Source organism: Grus americana, chromosome 3 (genome assembly GCF_028858705.1).
Source record: "Grus americana isolate bGruAme1 chromosome 3, bGruAme1.mat, whole genome shotgun sequence".
Lineage (NCBI taxonomy): Eukaryota > Metazoa > Chordata > Aves > Gruiformes > Gruidae > Grus > Grus americana.
The window spans coordinates 8,268,884-8,286,705 of NC_072854.1; the positions used below are offsets into that span (position 1 = coordinate 8,268,884).

General features: G+C 39.0%; 1 protein-coding gene across 4 annotated transcripts in view; it reads right to left on the reverse strand.

Moving 5' to 3' along the window:
- MFSD2B (MFSD2 lysolipid transporter B, sphingolipid) overlaps positions 1-17,822 on the reverse strand; it is a 39,122-nt gene that overhangs the window by 19,169 nt on the left and 2,131 nt on the right. The window contains exons 2-6 of one of the 4 annotated variants that reach the window (XM_054820340.1): positions 13,575-15,256; positions 12,985-13,101; positions 8,996-9,120; positions 5,062-5,185; positions 2,951-3,029 (exon numbers count right to left, since the gene is read on the reverse strand). In XM_054820340.1, the coding sequence (XP_054676315.1) occupies positions 2,951-3,029; positions 5,062-5,185; positions 8,996-9,120; positions 12,985-13,101; positions 13,575-13,580 (451 nt within the window). In that variant the 5' untranslated portion in view covers positions 13,581-15,256. The other 3 variants (XM_054820339.1, XM_054820338.1, XM_054820337.1) reach the window with 3 other exon arrangements.

The following is a 17,822-nucleotide window of genomic DNA, read 5'->3' on the forward strand; positions in this document are numbered from 1 at the left end:
GAGTCCCATGTTCCTTTCTCAGAAGCACTATGGGGGATTTTGAAGGGTCACTTCCAAAGCGGGTTGTGTCCTGGCGGTTATCATAATCTCCTGGGAAGTGACAGGCATTTCAAAAGCTCCTAGGTTCAGGTTTATTCAAGTTCCCTGCTCTATAACAGGCTTCCTAGGTGACCTTGGACACATGCCTTTTTGTGTATCCTTGTAAAGGAATAAAAGAACTTCTCCACTTAACGGGAGGGCAATGTGCACAGACTGCGAGGTGTTTAGTGCAGTAACGAGGGCTGCGTGTAGTATGGAAGATCAGGTAAGGAAAAGGAAAGAGAGGCTCCCTAGGAGACTTGGATCATTTAAACCATTGCTAGTATGTTCCCAAACAGAGAATGCTTCTGAATGGAAAATTTGAGGCTTCATGTAACATTCATTTAAACCAATGGGAGGTAAGAAAAAAGCTTCTTCCCCAAACTTCACATCCAATCTTACTAGCAATGTTACAGTTCAGTCCATACACACAAAAATGCTGGCAGATAGTGGAAATCCTAGCCTCAACCTGATCTGAAGCGTGTGGACACAAACTACTCTCAGATGGTCTCTGCAGAGCTTCCACCTCAGTCACAGCTTTCATTCAAACCACCACCTACACATTTATAACCTTTATTGAGGGCTCTACATCTGCATTTGAACAAGCACTTGCATAGAATAAAACTCAGAAGCATTATTATAGGCAGCAGAAATACAACCATTATGAAACCTTATTTTCTAAGAAGTAGCAATGGCTGAGAAACAGGCATATTTCAAAGTACTTGTGGGCTCAGAATTTATAATGTATTACTTTCCACCTTAGCTGAGAAAGCTGATGTTTTAAAAAGCAGATCGTACCTTGAAGTAGGTTATATTTTGCCCAGAACATAAGTAGGATTTATGTTAAAGCAACTTTGGGATCCAGTATTTCTACCCTGCATTCATAGTAAGGAGCAAGTCAAAATTTATAATAAGCAGTTCTGCTTGTCTCCAGTAGAGGGTAATGGATTCTCTGTTCCCAACCTTTTTTTAAAAGCACACTTCATATTACACAGCTGTTTTTCTTTAAACAGTTGAAAAAATGCCTGAACAACTAACTGCATCCAAGAAAGTCTATCAACGAGAAGAATTCTCTATGTAACCCAAAGAGAGGCAAGAAAAAAGTGTTTGAGTAAGGCCTTGTTAAAAAGAAAAAAAAAAAGATTCTCATATAATCATAACCATTACAAGAAAACTTGGCTCCAAACAAATAGAATTTCAAAATATAAAAAAATACTGACATTTGAAAAGTCAAAACTATGGTTCATTCCACCACCCTAACTTGGCTTAGGAGGATAGCTGTACACTCAAAAGTTAAACCCTTTCCTGAACAATAAAATGACACTATAAACGCATAACACCTCTCAGCCATGGAGTTCAACAGCTTTTATGAGCACAAATTTCACATGCCTGTGAAGTCTTGCATGGCACCAGCAGATAGGAAAGCACATTTATTTGGATCGCAGCCTCTGAAGACATAAAACCAGACAATAGAAAACACTAGGTACATGGATTTAGTTAGAACTTAGGCCAGATGACTCAGAATACAGTCCGTGCCAAAGATTATAACACAACTTGCAATATCCTGCTGTTTAGTCCTGGTTCTATGACTGCTAGCCCAGACTTTCTCTTGAGATAGTTGATGATAGAGCAAATTACAACTGCTCCATGTGGCTGGAAAGGGATTGGGTTGCTCAGGGGATATTGTATCTAGAATTCCTGACGTATTTTTTAGCACTTCTGGCCATTTTGTTGTGCCTCTATGGTCTAGTTTTCAACATACACTCAAGCAAGTATCTGAAGGGTTAGAAGGACTAATGGAAAAGAAGAGAGCTCTTGCTGGGAAGAGAAAACAGATGCAACAAAAAAAATTACAAGTTATTCTAAAGCAACACTGAAGGACAAGTTAAGACACAAAAGTCTTTCATGTGACATTTGAGCACTCTTTTCTCTTTACCTTGCTGACTGCTGGCGGCCATGAGAGATAGCAGATACAAAATAGAGAAGGCGTGAGAACAGAGATGAAGAGAGTAGGAAGGGAAGAAACTGCTCTTACATTCAATTTATGATCTATACAGGAAATCTCGAAAAGATTTTCATTGGACTTTTTTTTTTTTGCCTGATCGATTAGCTTCAAAGAAAAAAAATGTGTCTGATTTTGATTGTTGAAGATCCAGAGATATGGTTTGGAAGTCCTCATTCTTTTAACTAATAAGTCAGAGTGCTAGTTGTATTACAGCAAGATCTGTCCTTAAACTACCTAGTATATGTTAGAATTAAACAAACACAGATGAAATAAAAAGAGATATTTCAGTTGGTGTGAACATGCACACAAAATTACTCTTCTTTTTTATTGGGGTTAACTGTGTTGGTTCTGTGAGTACTAGAAATTTTTTCAGAGAAAACAACTTGAAGATTTGAATTTTTAACACAAAACACATAAACTTAAGAAAATCCAAACTAAGAAAAAAACAACAAAACAAACACACAAATCAAAAAAGAACATACTCAAAATTACTTTCAGGCTTTCTTTAACTGAATGTTAACAAAGATCAGCACTTTGTTTTTCCCCCTACAAATCACCTTTAAATGAAATCATTATTCTCTATCCTTGCTTGGGTAAGGGCGATTTTTATTGTTTCGTCTGGCTAGCAATAAACTGAAAAGAGTTTATAGGTAATCAGACAATTTAAGACAACATAACATTAAAGTCTCCTATTTAGCTAGAAAAATTGAAGCATTTACAAGACAAAATATTTTTAATCAGATATTAAAAATCTCATATAAAAGTCCAGTTAGGGACACAAACCATTAGGAACTTCCTATAGATAGAGAATGATTTTTAAATAAAACTCAGCCCTAATCCACATGAGAAAGCCCAGATCACACTCACGATATGCTGTTGCAGAATCTCTCTCCTTCTGGTCTGTGCTGAGAAACATGGTGAGGGCAGAATATGGTACTTGGAATAACTATGCAAAGAAAGAACATCACTTAGGAAATGTCAGGGTAAATGCTGTATTCCTTTGATATCCAGGAAAATGGTTTAATGTGACCTTGGAATTCACTTACTTAGAACATTGTATTTTTTAGCACAAAGATCTGTCTTTTCTTTCTGATTTGTAAAGCATATAAGAGGAAAAAAAAGTATTTTTCATAATAGAAATAATAATTAGTAAATTACCAAGACACTTTACCTTAATGCTGTGCTCCTTCAGCTTCCTTGGGAAAACGTCCTTCATAGCTAGGCTATAAAGCATCTAGTTTTCTTTGCGGTAGTAGACTACCATGTTCCTAGCTTGAGCTAACTGACAGGAAGCAAAGCCATAATAAAGACAATACAATTTTCTACTTTATTCAAGCCAAATGACTGTATAAAGCCACAAAATATTTCAAATATCGGTCTCTATGTAATTCCAGGAGATAATTGTGAGAACTACTTTATCTTCAGCATCATTTTGCCACACACTCCTTAATTTGAGTTAAGAGTAGTTAGAAATCCCCAATTGCTATGTCCATGTACTAGCAAAAAGGTAGATGAGGAGTGTTGCTTGTTTGTTTGTTTTTGCAGCACTGTATCTAGCATGCCATTGATAGCTTGGTGTGAAATCTTGGTGGAAACAATGCACTGGTAATATTTATTGCAATACAGGGTAAATAAGCCCCACTTTTATGGCAGGAGAGGCCTTATCTCCAGCAGTACTTCATTGAAAATAACTACTGAACAGTAAAAGCTTAACCTTTTGGATGGTCATGATGTGAGTGGGACCTTGTCCTCACAGTGTTAAATAAAAATCACTTGTAAAATCTTGGAACAACATACAGGCCAAACTCTCAGACTATTGTGAAGCGCAAGTGGGACATGAATCTGCTTGAATAATCAAGTTCCCTGTGGTGTTTCCACCACCACAGATATCTGTAGCCAGGCAAACTAAGTCTTGCAATCCACATCCTACTCTATTCGTACAAAATGCATTTCTGTTCACCTCCACCAAACATGACAAGTGTATACATTTTGAAAACTCTGCCATGGCAAACCTATGCTTTTCCTTCAAAAGAGAGAGGGAAGAAAATTATTTTAAGCCATTATGAATGTCTTCTAGACCACCTTTCTCCAAAGGAAACAAAAGACCTAGGGAAACATTCCAGCTTAACACAGGAATACAGAATTCCCAGGTCCAACAGATCTGTAAACAGGAGAAAACTCAAAGTCGAACAAGAAATGCAAACCTTTTAAATGTCTGGGAACCACTTTTTCAAAACATGATCCAGTGAAATTCAATCAGTCAGGGTACACCCTGACAAATTGCAATGCAGCTGTCTCACTTCCAGTTCTAATCTGCTGTGTGATACTGCTTTGCATGGAAGATACCTTGGCTACAAGGCAAAATGGGGTGATGCAACCCCTACGTGCACAGAATGTGTCAGAGAAGTTCTTTGGGATCCACTGAAAAGATGGCTTCTGCATAAATAGTGCAAGTTCTGGGCTGTATTAAAAAATTAATATGCTCAAACTCTTCCATCCAGGCATAAATATCATGACAACTACTATCAGTACTATTTCAGCTCTGGTACCCTGACTTTTCGCTGTCTTCTAGCTTCAGTCCAGAACTAGAGTCCAGAGCTAGAACCGTAAACCTACCTGGTCTCCTAATCTGCTCCTGAAAATAGAAGTTATAAGAAGTTAGATACTTAACTATAATTAGGAATCTGAATGTCTTTGTGGATCTATACAAGAATGAATCGAGTATCAAAGGCACTGCCAATGAAAGTGACTGGACATAATCTGTCTGAATTAGCAGGTCATTTGCCAGAGAAAGCATTGGCAGAAACCATTGACCAGCAGAGAGTTTGATAAAAGGATATCTGCCTATCCCATAAACTCACTAGAAGTTGAAATCAAATGTAAAATTTTGGTAAATTTCAGTTTACTAAATCTGAATGCATTAACATAGAAAATAAGCAAGTTACTGCTGAGAACATCATGACTTGCAATCTACTTACTGTGGTCAGTGCTTGGAAAAGGCAGTAGAAAGTCAGGTACCATGCAACTCTTCCTGATACAAAAGGAGGCAGGTACCACATAAAAAAATAGGACACTACTGTGAAGGGTGTACATGCCAGCATCCTGCAAAGAAGATTAACACATCAGCAATCTCAATGTAGTGATAGCAAAGCACAATAAATTTTCCTGCTAATAATCAATATAATGCAATTTATTTCATGTGAGTTTTTTCTAATTACAATAATGCCATGATTTTAAGTACTAAACGTTAGTGTGCATTAAATGCACAGATTAATATAAAATGCATACAAGTACTTCCATAAAATGGAAAAAATCCAGCAAATCTGAAGGAAGAGAGCTACACTGAAGTTAATATCCTGCTCAGAACAGACACAGTTGCCTTGCACATGCACTGTAACAGCATACCTATATTGCCATTCCTTAGTACGTCTCAGACTACACCTTTATTAGAAACAGCCACTGAAAACTAAGCCCTATTGTCACGTCTTCACATACTTCAGCAATTTTTACATGAGTCTACTTATTACCAAAGATTCCCTCTTCCAATTTTAATGCCTTCAGTTTTCCTCTCAACTTAGCCTCTTCGTTGCTACTTCAAGCAAGTGCAAATACGTTGATACATTTAAAAATGCTTAAAACAACATAAAAGATAATGGACAGCCCATTGCAAAAGTTCCTACAGTCTGTATCTGCTTGGGTATATCATAACTCACTCCATTTAACACAACAGCAAAACTCCTAATCACTTCAAACATAAAGGGATCATCCTGTGATGAGGAAGGTTGCTTAAAAAAAAAGGACCACAGAAACTTAAATCCAGACATTGCCATTAACCAGTAATTAATTAGTTTAAAAAGTATTTCAGGCAAACACTTGTCAAAGTTCATGATACGGAAGCAGTGGTCAGATGCTATTATTTCCTAAAGCTCTGAGCTGCAGCAGCATCAGGGCTCTCCTGTATTCTTGTCAATCAGACATTAAACAATGTAATTAGATGACCAAGATCCCAACAAAAAATATCCAAACATGTAAAAGAGAAAACAGATTAATCCCTTCACAGCAGCACTACTGAATTTGGGGGTCAGCTGATTATTTTGCAATCGTGAACTGAAAACCTGAAATACAAAAGAATAATGTGGGTAAATAGTTCAGTGAAACAATGGCTTTCCCACACTGCTCTTTGGTATGGACAACATCACTGGGAGCTGAACGTTTACAAGGAAAGTGCCAGGTTCTGGCATTCTCTGTCCGTCCAGTCCCCAGGCCACAGTTCATCCATAGCTGATCAGCAATGGAAAACACAAATAAAACTGAAATCCTAACACTTCTCAGGGAATCCACCTTCCTCTCCAAAAGCATGAGCTCTTCCAGACTGGTGTCCAGACAGAGTCACCACAGTAAAATATTGTCATAGTTAATTTTTTGTGCAACTTTTCAGCAATAACCCTCTTAGTATTCTTCCCTCCTCTTTCCACATTTTCCTTTCCTCGTTAATGTCAGTGAATTTTCAGAGCCTTGCTGAATTTGCTGAATTATCTGATTTTCTACTATTATCTCCTTTGACAAAATATTTGACCAGGTTTGTGTATTTCAAGTCCATGGCTGCTTATGCCTTTTTAAACACATCACATAAAATAGATCAATAGTGATTGATGACTTCTTATTATATTGAGTACAGTAAATGTTCACCTTCTTTACTAACATTCTTGCTTTGCTGACAAGCTTTAATGACTGAGCCAATTCCATTGCTTCACTCTAGGTACTTAAGAAGTCAGAACAATTCCAAAACACTAAAGTATTTTTAAGCTAATGGAAGACCCATTTTTTGCTTTGTATAAACACGGTCTGACCTCCAAAGTGTAGGAACACAATTCCCGTGAAAAAAATTACCATTGCCAAAACCAGACAAAATCCTTCTGGAAAGAAAGCAGCTATTTGATGAATGCATATTAAAGGCTGGGTTAGAGAAGCACTTTTCCTGTAAGAAGTGCAAGTTGTACAGTTTTTGGTTTGCAGTGCAAAGGGCTGATAAGTTCATGCTTGTGTTAGAATGGGAGTTATTCTAACATCAATTTAACGCTAACACTAAACACATGTATTTACAGTATTTTCTGAGAACTGAAGAAAAAAGGCATCAGAATACATCTAATGGAATTTGTATTAAAATCTCATTATTTTCTTTTTCAATAACTTTGTTACTTGGTTAATTCAGTGCTCATTAAAAAGGACTCCATTTACCTGGCCACAAACCAAATCCTGAAAAGAGAGACAGCAGCAAGCTCCTCTTTTCCCATGGGGCTCTTGACAAAAACCTTAACTTTGACCTGAAGGCCCTGTTCCTGCTGAGGCCAAGAGCAACTGATCTCAGCCTTCTTCCAACATGTACTTGCCTTCTAGTCTTTGTCAGATATAAGCTGCCCACAGGCACGTTTCTGTAGCCCTAAAACCACATGACAGCAAGAGAACTACTAGCTAAAAAACTGGGCTTATTTTCCATGAAAATGCATTTTCTTTGCTCAGGATACCATATTTACTCCCAGATTTTTGTTAATATTTGGGGGTTAAATTAATTCAAGATATCTTCCAATACATCCTTATAATACATGAGCTAGAGCAGCAATGAAAGACTCCCCATTTCATAAACTGCTCAATCTTCCCTTGACTTCCAAAATATAAAAGACCCAGCAAATAAATGCCCTATGGCATAGATGAGCTTGGGTTCCTCTAACATGGACCACTCCTTTCCAATTTTCTTGCTTCACACCTGTCAATCTCCTTCCTATATGAGTAACACTCATTCTTCTAACCTCTCCTTACAGCACATGGACTGCACATATACAAGTGTACTAGCTAGAGTGCCTACAAGGGATAAGTATGTCACAGCGAAATATCACTCTGTCCCTTTAGAAGTGCTGATCAAAATCTTACAGCAACTCATTCCATTATAAAAGTCATGGTGATTTTTTAATTAAGTATTTTGATCACGGGGAGGTAAGAGAAGCAGGACCAGAATGACTGCTGTAAGGAAGAACGTAACAGAATGTCAGGGAGGTGGTGGCTGCTGAGCCCTTCGGTGCCATGATGTCACATCTGTTCCACATGTATGCACACATCCTTTATGGAATTGAAAGGCCTAGGGAATTAAAGTTAATGGAGCTCCTGGAAGGCTGATGTGAGAAGTGAAGGCACACTAGGACATAAGTAGAAACAAGTTCCAACTTTGTGGAGGAGTGGAGCCAAACTAAAGGAATCTAGACAAAGATGAAAATTCAACCATGATTCAAGACAGTTTTAGATCTGAGCTTCCAGTTTTGTTAACAGCACAGTGCCTTGGCTTTATTTTTTTGTGTTTCCAGTGGTATAAAATCTCTTCCATGTTTTCATGGGTGAACAAGTGAAATAGATGACATGACAATTTTTCTTTTTTATTTTATATATGTAGAATGAATACAACCACTGTTGTCTGGGAAACAGGAAAAGAAAAACTAGTGTAATTCAATCAGATCACTGTATAATCACAACGCAATATTCATATATATATATATATATATATCATAGAACAGTTTGGGTTCAAGGGACCTTAAAGATCATCTAGTTCCAACCCCCCTGCCATGGGCAGGGACACCCTCCACTACACCAGGGTGCCCAAAGCCCCATCCAAGCTGGCCTTGAACACTTCCAGGGAGGGGGCATCCACAGCTTCTCTGGACACCCTCTTCCAGTGTCTCAACACCCTCATCGTGAAGAATTTCATCCTAATATCTAATCTATATTTACCCTCTTTTAGTTTAAAGCCATTATCCCTTGTCCTATCACTACATGCCCTTGTAAAAAGTCCCTCTCCAGGTTTCTTGTAGGCCCCCTTTAGGTACTGAAAGGCATATGCAAATATATGTACACATTTCTGCTTACCAAGGCATGAGACGGCCAATTTTTGTCCATCTACTTTTGCTAATAAAAAAGCCAGCAATAGGATCAGTAACTGCACCTGAGGCTTTGCCAATGAACAGCACCAAAGAGGCGTGAAATGGAGTAATCTGAAAGTACAGACATGATACTGTAAACAAGAGCCATTGTTTCACAATACAATGAAACAGAATAAAGCAACTTTCCAGAAAAAAAACCTTAGTGTTTTAAAGAACAATGATGGCAGCAGACATGTTTTGTAAATTAACTGTCATAGAAATTACTGTTGGTTACCTGTAGTAAACAAATGAGACATTGAGAGAGACATCATGCAAGAAGGGATTAGAGGGGGAAAGTGCAAGGAAGGAGAGATTATGGATGTGTTTAGAACTAGGAAAATGAGTCAGGTAGTCAAATAGTAGGCTGAAGTCCTTGTTTTAGTCATAAAACCTGACGGAGTCCCTTTGTAATTATCCACTCACTTTGTTTTCCACACAGCCCCATTTCTCCATATCTTTATCTTGACCTGATCTAGAAAAAAGTAGAGTGAGCTGTTTACATGCATTCATGTTTTTTCATCTCCTGAGATTACCAAGGCTGCCAACTGGTGGCATGTGGCTGTGGGAGAGGTAGCACAGCAGACTTTATCCACTCAGAACTGAACTCGTGACAACTGAACTGTGCAAGGCACATTTGTTCAAATCACAGTTGCCAGCACCATGTCCAGCAAATCTCACTTGAAAAATGTTCATGGATTACAGTAGAATAAAAAGGCCAAGTAGAAAAACCTTTGAAGTTAATCCAGGAGGACCATACACAAGTACCTATATAGAAATACACTATATCCCAGGCAGCGTAGTTATTTTTCACATATATCTGTAGAGAGTTCAGGAATTCGTATTACAGAATGGTTAGGCAAGTGCTTAGTTCATGGCACTGAAGCTATAGGCCTGAAAAGTCACTGAAATCTATATAAACATGAACGTTCCTCAAATCAATTATCAAGAGAGAGACTGCTGAAACAGCCTATGCAGCTTAAACAGCGAGAGCAAACAAACCCCCATCACCTACATGTTTCTTCACGCTATCAGTGCTCCAACGCAGCGGGAAGCCTGGCAAATGCAGCTGATAAAACACCAAGCTTGAGCTGGTATCCCCTACTTTTCTGCAGAGCTTATTGCCTCCTCAGCAGCAGCACACAGCTTCCAGCGGGTGCAGGTCCCCTGTTCACAGAATTTGCTGTAGGTATTCCCTCAGAGGTGAAAGAAAGAAGCAAGAATCTCTGAATGTCCTGGGTGACCTTTGTTAAAGGCAGATGCTATGCACTTTTGTCATCGCACCTGTTAAATTTTAGCCCAAATTAGGTGAAATTGCAGGGGCAGCCAATCTTCCTGACACCATTAGCTCCAAGATACATACTCCACCTTAGAAAGCTTACAAACAGGGAAGGATTTGGAATGGTAGTCTCCAGCAGGTAATGACGGTGGCTCTCCAAGCATCCTATTGCTACAATGTAGGACAAGGCTGGAATGAGCACTGGGCTGTCCCCCGCAGCAGTTTGCTGACTTGTGCCCTCCCACAGTAGCCCACCAACCTTGAGGCAGACTTGCCATGGGGGCTGCGCTGGAACTGCTCAGAAGTCACTACTGCTTCTGAAGAGACAGGTCAGCCAAAACAAGAACAAAATAACAGTCAGAAAGATACAGGGGTTGAAATACTGCAGTTATGAGGAGGACAGGGACAGAAAACTTCAAATTGTGTGAGTTTCTCATTGGTATTTTGTTCAGATAACTTGAATAGACAGAAAGGAAGTGGACATTAGATAAAAAGAGGTGGAAGAAAGCCTTGAGGAGAAGGAGAACCTCTCTTATGTTAGAAGTGGAGTCTGTATAGTCACCCTGTCTTCATCATCAGTATGGGCTTATACATCCCCTGGCTGCATTTTCTTAGCCCCTAAATCTAGATGGCGTATTGTCAGCACCAATGCCATAAACTTCTCAGTATTAATAAAATACAAGATAAAATATGCTAAATTTACCCATCTCAAAAGGAATAAAGATCAGGATCCTATTATCAGAGGTTTTGGTGTTTTCTAGCAATTTGACTCAAGGATCCTGTGTGGTTTGGAGTTACATTTATATGTCTGTAGTTGATACAGGTAATTTAAGTGGAACATGGAATTCAAATGGAAAAGACTGTAAGCTACAGAAAGTGAATACAAATGTAATTTCCTTAGAAAGGCTCCCGATTACGCTTGAAAGATTACAGCAAGCGAGTTTCACAATCTCTCAAAGAGCTAAAACAGTTCTGCCCTCTAAGTGGGCAAGAATTAAATCCAGGTAGTGACTATAAAATTACATGCTTTCCCCTGAAAATGTAGGGAAAAACCCACAGGATTTCACAGCTGTTTATCAGGCCTTGAAATAAATCCTGTCCCTGCAGGATTACTTCAGAGAACAAACTAAACTATCAAGGAACAAATAATTAAGCCCCTTAATGACGTGGTAAGTGTATCATTACAAACATTAAGCAAAATTACTGGGTTTCAGTAGGAGCTTGTTAACAAAATAATTATAATTATGTCTTTTATTTAGGTAGTGCCCAAAGATGCAAGAATGGGACCCCAGCTTTCTGGACACTGTACACAAACACATAAAGAAATAAACAGTCCCTAGCTTCAAGAATTTTCAATTTCTGTGATAAGCAGAGAGTGAGGAAATTGCCACATTTATAAGCACCCTGGGAAAATTGCATTAGTGTCATTCTCATTCAGTTCATGCTTCATCATCTCCAATGGTTTGTATTGCCATCCTTGATGTAAGCGTGAAACAGCTCTAGTCAGAGCTGCATCCATCTCGCTGCTGCATCTCTGAGTTACCCGTTCCACCTCCAACTCAGACTCCACACCATCCACTTGCCATCTTTGACACTGCTGTCCAAAACTGGCGTCTCTTCTAGATCTTGTGACTTGGATCTCCACAAGGCATTCAAGATCTCAATTTTACATGCCAGTCTTATTGTGTCGCCGCTTCAGCTTCTGGTATCAGACTTTTAAAGGAAAACCACAAACCAAATCTTTTGGACATCTCCACTCCCTAAGTCATGATATCCTGTCTTTCTACATCTTAACAGCAAACAAATAACAACATCTGATCCAGAACCTCCTGTTCTTTCCAGCAAATAAAAAATCATCAGTGCTGAAAGCCACTCATGTGGTTTCAGCTACAGCTGTTCTCACAGTCCCTGCAATTTGTCCTCATCTCCCTAAAATCCTTTTTTCTATCCTGCAATACTTTATCTGTCCCACCTAGTTACCACGCAGATATACAAGACAATCCAAAACAGTAAAAAATGCTTGTGGATTTATTTTATTTGTTTCTCTGCTGTCCTGAAATCTAGCTGGAGCAGCTGAAAATCCGATGAATGGGGATGACTCCTACTGCTTTGTTTTACCAGGTCTGCTTCTGCACCAGAAAGCCACAGACTGGAAGCAAAGAACCTTCAGGAAGGATAACTCAGCTTTCTTTGCAAAGAGATTATCCTAGACAAACCAAATAAAATTACATTGACTACTGGTTGCAACTGCAGTGATTTTTAACTAAACCAAATGAACAAAACTTCACAACCTCAGTATGGTGCTATTAATGTTTCAGATGTCTCATCTCTCACACTCTCTGACTCTTGACACAGAGAACTGCTTTTCCTTGTGTCTGCAAGCATGTGAGCTCTACAGTGCCTAAAGCTCTACTAATAATCCCAAAGTAAAAGCAAACAACGGCCACTTCAAGACAGAAAGGAAACTAGTGAAAAAAAGAAAAAAATTATTTCCAGACAAGTTTATGCAGTTTCCAGGATGCTGAAAAGCTAGAGGCAATGATAACAATACAATTTAAAAGCTTTATTAGCTATTTCATTTTTATCATTCCAGGGACATTGTTGACAACATCAGAGTTGAGGTAAATCTACAGTCTGTAAAGGTTTCTTGTGCTACTTACATGGGCTATATCTAGCAGGTAGATCTGTAGGAAGAAAGCAGCAGCACTCCCTGCCACTTGATTTGGGGCACCTCCTATTGCATAGCATAATTTGCTGCAAATCGAGAGCCTGTATTCCTGTTCAAGATGAAGCAGAAGAAATGATGAGAAAAACAAGGTACACAAGTTAAAAGCTACAGAAGCCATGAGGTTAAAATCTGAGGTTAACACCAAATTCAGTTATTCACTTCACAGGTATTCCACTAATAAATTCATATGCCCTCAACCCCTATCATCAACAGGCATTTGGATGCTCATTGCTTTGATTTTTAATGGTTTTGTTCCTTAATTCAGCCCCTAAAGACAGATTACAGTGTTCCTACAGAGGAATCTAGGCTTACCTACCTGCTTCTCACCAACTATTAAAAAGGAACAAGTCTACTAACAAGAAAGAAGCATCAAAGTAGTGCACATACTGTTACACTATTTTCTGAGCTTAGTTTTGTCTTTGAATGTTTAATTCAGATTTTTTTAAAGGTTGAAAACTTTTTTACTTTTTTAAAAAATAATTTCTTATATTTATCTTTCAGACCATAATAATGGATATATACTTTCATAGTAATTGGACAATATTCATAGCAAGAAAGTTCCACAGTCAAATGCAGACCGAATAGGTCCCAAACATTTGTGCTCCGTTCCTTCCTTAGTTTGACACAAAATGCTGGTGTGACCCTGGCAAATCACTTGACTTTGCACATCTTCCTTTTGACTTGACTTTTCTATATGTTTTGTGAAAATTGGCGTAATAGGGAAAGTGATTTTGGGGCTCAAATCCCGTTTAGGAAGGACTCTAAGTCACTTGAGACGTGCTTCAAAAATTTTGCAAAACTGTTTTCTCATTTGCCTTTTGATGTTTGAAAAGTACTATAAGCATCCAAGAATATTCTCTAATAGAACTGCCAAATAAGTGTAAGATAAAAGCTGAAAATAAGGTTTCATAACAATATTTAAAAGACAAAAAATGCACAGAGTCTAACAGAAATTCTAATGAAGAACACTGTGTTTTCCAGTAGTAGAAGTTCCACAATACTGGAAAGCCATGAAAAAAAATCTTGAGACTTAATTTCTTGCCATAAAATTCAAAATACAGGACAAAAATGACTCTGTATTAATCTCGTATTCCTTTCAAAGGGACAACATATCCAATCCAAATTCAGACTTTTAGACTTTCAATCTTTCTTTAAAGACTGCTGTCAGCAGGAACCAGGAAACTGTAGGAAAAAGAAAAGAGGAGCAGCAATATTAATCCTGGATCTGCCTTCTCTCTGAACTGAATATACAAGCCCTTAATTCTTACATTCAATCAGGGTAAAAAAATAGAGAGATGGTAATGAGATCCACCACAGTGATAATATTCTCATACATTACCTAATTTCTGAACATTTTTAAATGTACTAAGTACCATCATCTTTACTACCTGAGTTTTATAAGTTTTAGACTTCTAGACAGAACCTTTCATCATCTAATCATTTTCCTTTGAACTGTTTTATCTCAGTGGGTGTGAACAAGCAAGCACAACTCTCAGGACTCTTTCCTTTTTGTGTTTCCACAGAGAAAGATGGGGTGGCATCCCATTACCACGCCCAAGTAAAGTGGACAGTGTCAGGACATAAGCTGCAAAATGGTATTGCCACAGCAGGCCTCACCAGTACTCAGTATTGCCAATTTTCATCTTTCCAGGAAAAAAAAGAGAATGGTAAACAGTCACAAGACAGACTTCATCAGAACAATATACTATTTAATTTGATAAGACACTTTAAACACAACAAACAGACTATATACATACTTGCTGTACAAAGTAACGCTCCATTTTTCATACATAAGTCCTATTAAATGTGAGCTTTACTAGACTTGTGGGGTCTATAGGATCTTGCTCACTTGACTCACACCCCTTGTCCTTTCAATAGCTAGGGCCATGATAATACAAAAAAGGCAAATGCCTCCATATAATATATATGATTGATAAATATTTTTATAACACAAAGAACGTTAAATTCTTAAGAATTAGTTGTATTAAAGTTGTGGTACAGGAAACAGTCAGCCAAGATCTAAACTTACAGGCTGTAGGCACCTTACATCACCGTCATAGTTAGAAAATTTACAATCTTAATACATTTACATTTTTTTAAAATTCCACACATACCCAGGATGCTCTTCAACTACTTTCTGAACCACGCTTCCAAATCACCTTGAAGCAAAGTTAATACTTTGGTCACAGCAGTAAAGTTTTCACCTATGATTAAATTTTGTTTATAAACATTATTTTCAGAATAAAACAAGCTGTCAGAGACACAGCATACAAAGGTGTCCTGTTCAGCCAACCTCAAATCTGCAAGCAATCAGCAGCTCATGAACTTCCTGAAATGGAAGTTACATCCTGATCACTGTTTAATACCTGTTCTCCCTTTATTTTACCTAATTCCTTTGGAACTCATTCATACTTTAAGTCATAATACACCACAGTAGATCTACATGTGCACGGAAATGCCACTGCGCTCATTGTAGACCTGCCTGGTAATTTCATTGAGTGCCCCTGAGTTTCTATCTGCTGAAAAATAATCATTCAGACCCTACATTCTGGTGTATCTTTCCAAAAGAAGCAGCCCATAATCTATTTTGACTCTCTGTATTGAAATTATATGGTAACCACTATGTTTTCTACCTCAGTATCGTATGAGTCAGTGGTAAAAATGAACGGGTCTCTGCACCAGTAACGCTGAAACATTTCCTTCTTTCTAACTTCCTGGGCTTACAGCTAAGAGTAGAAAAGATACACGTGGCAGCTGCCCATTACAGGATCTCAGGGAGTAAGTCCCCAGCCTTGGCTGGGTGTACATGATATTGCTAATAAATGACACCAGAAACTGTCTTGAGAAGGATGACATGACACTTGTGCGTGACCAACGGCAGTACATTGACTATAAGCAACTAACAGCGTTTTTCTTTTAAGGCTGAATTTCCCTGCTGCATTGCCACCTCAAGCAACAGAAGCTGCTTGATTTCTCTGAAATCCAGTGAAAGCTTTTTCACCTGTGTAAGTCTGTCAGCAAGCTTAAAGTACTCCAAAAATTCACTAGAGATCTGAATGTGTAGGCAGTGGTCAAATAAGGAACAAAATACAAAGCATTTACAATGAAAATTTTGTTTCAAGACCCCTGTGGTGTAGTTGAATGTCAACATCAAACTGCTGCTACAAGCTTTAGGAGGAATGTGAGAGGACGGGGCGAGAGGTAAGAGAAAGGAAGGGCAAATGAAGTTATAATCTTTTTTTGTTCTCAGATTAACTTGACAATTTTGTATTTATACATGCCCTCATCATAGCAAAGTTAATTGTGTTTCAAGAGAAACCAAGAGAGCATAATAGCTGAGAGATTTTATTTTGCTCCTTAAGGAGTAAGTTTAAACATTTTTATAGAAAATTAATGCATCTCATACACTCTAGTTCCTTTATTTTTAATTCTCTTGTAAGTTAAAACCATACTTCTCATTGCCTGTAAATTTTCCCTTCCCCAACAGAACAGAAATTGAATACAATGTTTATAACAGATCATCTTATTTCTAAAGAAAGTATTTAAGCATATTGAAAACAACTCTTTGCATCTGTGTGAAGATACTGCATGAACGTTACGGGAGTAGGGAGCAGCCACACTTTGTCCTAAGCTATTCTTTATCAGTCAAGTCCAGAACTGAATGAACAAGTAATTTAAAAGCAGTAAGATGAGAGAGCAAAAGCTGTGACTGAAAGATAAACTCTAGTCAGGGTTTATCCAAGAAACAATGAAAATGTAGCTAACGAGGAGCAGCTTTTGAGTCAGCTTTTCTCTCGACATAGAATTAATACTGGTAATGTTTCTGTTCTGTAAGTGACCATACAACTGCCTCTTAAAAGCATGAGTGTGACAGTCACAGGTGGCATCCCAGGTCCCTCATACTGAGGGCCGTTTTTGGGTTTCTTAGCGCTATCAGCCCACCCTTGAGTGGAAGAAATAACAGGAGCAGGGCTTGGGTGCAGACACCTACAAAGGGGACACGAACAAGACAGGACACAGCAGTGATTTCCCAGGGTATTCTTCCCGCGGCTGGTAACAAATAGCTAAGGAGCTCTGTGAGCCAAAGATGGCATATTGCTGTTTAAAATCTTCAGATTTCTGCCATGAATTCACTCAGATGCTTTCTGAACACAAAGTTTCAAGCCAGAGCAGTATGTGCCCACAGCATCCAATGAGCCCCACAGCTTGAACGCCCTCCACGGAGCAAGGGGATCCTCACCTCTTACCCGCCTCTCCACGCCTATCTTGGCAAGCATCGAGTCTAAAGACAGAGCATTTCGATACCCTCTCACTCACAACACTCATCTGGAAGTTAGGAGCTGATGAAACTTCATGAGGAGAGAGACACCCCCCCCCCCGCACCTCTCTCCTGCCACCGATACTCACCTGTCCTGATGGGAGACAGCCCCGGAGGGAAGAGCGAGCAGAAAGTAGTGGACAGTAAATATCGTATAGTGCACTCGAGGGAAAATACCAGAGTTGCACGCAGCTGCTTGGTGGGAGAGAAGTGTGCGTGGGGGGTGGTAAGGGTTTAAGAGGTATTTCAGGTACCTCGCTGATTTAGGCTGCGCCGCGCAAGAAGCACCACACAAAACACGGCAGCGGCAAGTTCAGGCTGCCCCAACCCGCCTTCCCCGTAACCTACCGGCGATGAAAATAAAAATCCAGCGCGGGACTGACCACTCCGCACGCCGGCACCCAACTGGCTCTCAGCCCGGGACTGTGGGCGAGGGCTCCTCCAGCCCCACG